A 2,846-nucleotide genomic window follows, 5' to 3' on the forward strand; every position below is an offset into this window, starting at 1 on the left:
TTTCTACCTTCTCCTCTCTGTCAACGCTCTCTGGTTTCATTTAAAAGAGTCGATCGTCAGATATTGTCTAAGATTAACCTTCAGGGTGGATATAGCTCGCTAGCAGCCTCGCACCAATAACCTACCCACGTCATCATTTACCCAGAATGCTTTGAGTGTAAATAAAATGGCCCCGTCCGTGTAATATATTTTTAAACTTTTAGTAAAAAAAATTACAAAACTGAACAGCCTACAGTGTTTTTACAGTCTTTATTTTACAGTTAAAATATGTTTATCAAATAAAGTCTAATGTTACAACTAATCATGGATCCCTTTAATAAAACTTGCTTCATTTTATTCAGTAGTATCGTAGAAAAGGTAAAGTATTAATGTGTGGCAGTCATAATTACTGAAATCATGAATAAATTAGTTTGAGTTATTAAGGTTGTAATAAAGCGACAGACTATTTCTTACCTAGTGAAGCTGTTGGAGTAGGTGGGAGAGGTCGTGAAAAGCTCGCCCACCCTGTGGATGGGCGAGGCGTCGCCGAGGCTCGGGCTCCTGTTCCAGGCTCCGCCGATGGTTGTGACTGGGAGGAACAAGCCGGGTACTGGCTTCTGATCCTTTTGCTCTAGCGTTTCGTTGTTTCGAGAGTTGATTCCAAAATGGAAGCTCTGTCCTCCTGACGTGCTCACCCCGCAGATGGAGATGGGGCTCGTGGCCCCCATTTGACAATACCCTCCAGAAGTTTTCTCCTGCTTAATCACACCTGGGGTGCAGAGCTGAATGAAGCCCGTATCTTTCTCTTTTTTCACCACGGCAGGCAAAGTGGTTGGAGGGGTTGAACAGGAGGTCGTGGACAAGCCTGAGCTGGATTCGCGTGGACTCGTCACGCTGCTGCCGTCGGGGGTAGCAGTGAGTGCCCCAGTGGTGTTAATGCTCTCTACCAGAGCAGGTTTTATGTCCCTCTCTAATGTCCCTCGCATGTCCCCSAGCAACGAATCATCAGCCAGAGTGGTCAGAAAGGCATCGTCCCCTACGTAAAAATCTGAGGGGGATCCTGTGAGGTCGAACTCCTGAAGAAGGTCCAGAGACGTGTCATTAAACAGTTTTTGTGTCATGTCCACGTCTTTACCAATAGAATCAAAGGCATTATCAAAATCGGTGGAGTCCTGCTCTCCTTTATCCAGGGAGAAATCCTCCGTTTTCATGGCGAATAAGTTGGGGTCTGATCCCCCGATAAGCGAATCCATGGAGGACTGGGTAATGTCTACGATACTGGCCTCCAACTGGGGCAAGCTTTGATGCCCAAAAACATTGGAAGTGTGCATCTGAAACTGCTGTGGCTGCTGAGGCCTCTGATCTTTGGTCAGGCCCCTGGGTTCTGGGATCTCTATCAAGGAACCTATGGTGGCGGGGGCAGAGGCTGAGGTATGCTCATCTGGAAGGGGGCTGTTGCTGAGACCGTTGGTCACCTGTCCTGGCTGCATTAGTGGGCTGGTTGGAAGAACGACAGACGTGGCAGAGGCGAGGGACACGGCGCTGTGAGGGGCCACTTTTAAAAGACCTCCCTCCTCTGGGCTTTCAGTGTAGACCAGTTTGCTCAGATGGTCATTTCCTCTGTACGTAATCTTCTTCACTCCGCCTTGATCCATCTTTATTGTTGGAGAGAAAAGAAAATGTTTTAAAAATAAAGTGCAAAGAGAGTAAGTTCAAACATAATYGAAGGTTTATAACTTGATATCTGGGGAAGCTTATTTTACGACTCTATGATCCAGGTTACTATGATTTATAGTTTGCAGATGGTAGGAAACTACACTCATAGGGACTATAATATAATGTGCCCTTGAGCATTGTGTTGTGAAAAGACCACCCACTTTTCTAGTGTCTTAGAAGTCAACCTGTTCCTATTTGTTTAGCAATGTTTGGCTTTTATTTACCCCAATAGTGATCATTATTTATTGTTTTGCAATGATTTTGTGGTCACTTTGTGCCTTCAGTGTTTGTTTATCTATAACCGTGTTATTAGCCATCTTTACTTGACCTTATAGGGTTGGTATACCTGCCTTTTAACATCACTCTCCTTTAAAGTCTGTCCAAGTTATAAGTTTTATTTTAAACATATAAAACATACCACTAATAAAGTCATCTAATATAATCATTAGGGGTGCACCAATTAATTGGCGCAAATGGGAGATTGCCGATCAGCCGATACTTACATCTTATTGGGCTGCACGATATTAGGAAAACCTGCGACGTGCAATAACAGTGCTTAATATTGCAATGACGATATGACTTGTAATAAATGAACAAATACATAAATATGTAGTGTTGATGTCTTTCTGTTCTGGGTTCAAAGCAAAAAAAAAAAAAACCTAAAAAAACTAATCTTTTCCATTCCAGCCTGAATTTTGTTTTGAAGAGATCCATCCAATTGACCAAATACATGAAGGGCTCCATTCAATTGGTGAAATACCTCAAGCTTTCATCTGAACGACAAAATTCAGAAATGCAAACTTTTGAGTCAACCATTTATTGCAGTTTATGTGATTTGCATATTGCAAAGGCTGTTATCATGATGACGATAAATTTTCAATGTATTGTGCAGCACTATATCTTATCCACTGATTTCATCTACCTCTGAAAAAGTTTCACAATCAGCCACTGTCCTCTTCTGCTTTCCAAACAAGTTTGTATTTTTGTTATATTTTTCAATAAAATTAAATTAAACATTGAATGTGTATAATGACTTTATAACACCTGACAGTGTCAGTTTAACAAAACTGGTATCGGACAAAATCGTAATTGACAAGTCTGTTTTTTTAAAGACCAGTGATTGGACAGGAAACATTTATTTTGTGTATATA

General features: G+C 41.6%; 1 protein-coding gene across 1 annotated transcript in view; it reads right to left on the bottom strand.

Annotated features, from left to right (window-relative positions):
• nr3c1 (nuclear receptor subfamily 3, group C, member 1 (glucocorticoid receptor)) overlaps nt 1-2,846 on the bottom strand; it is a gene marked incomplete at its 3' end in the record, with an annotated part of 31,758 nt that overhangs the window by 27,178 nt on the left and 1,734 nt on the right. Inside the window, 1 exon segment of the mRNA XM_014008990.1 lies at nt 454-1,634. Within this exon segment, the coding sequence (XP_013864444.1) occupies nt 454-1,634 (1,181 nt within the window).

This window comes from Austrofundulus limnaeus, unplaced genomic scaffold (assembly GCF_001266775.1).
Source record: "Austrofundulus limnaeus strain Quisiro unplaced genomic scaffold, Austrofundulus_limnaeus-1.0 Scaffold1, whole genome shotgun sequence".
Taxonomy (NCBI): Eukaryota; Metazoa; Chordata; class Actinopteri; order Cyprinodontiformes; family Rivulidae; genus Austrofundulus; species Austrofundulus limnaeus.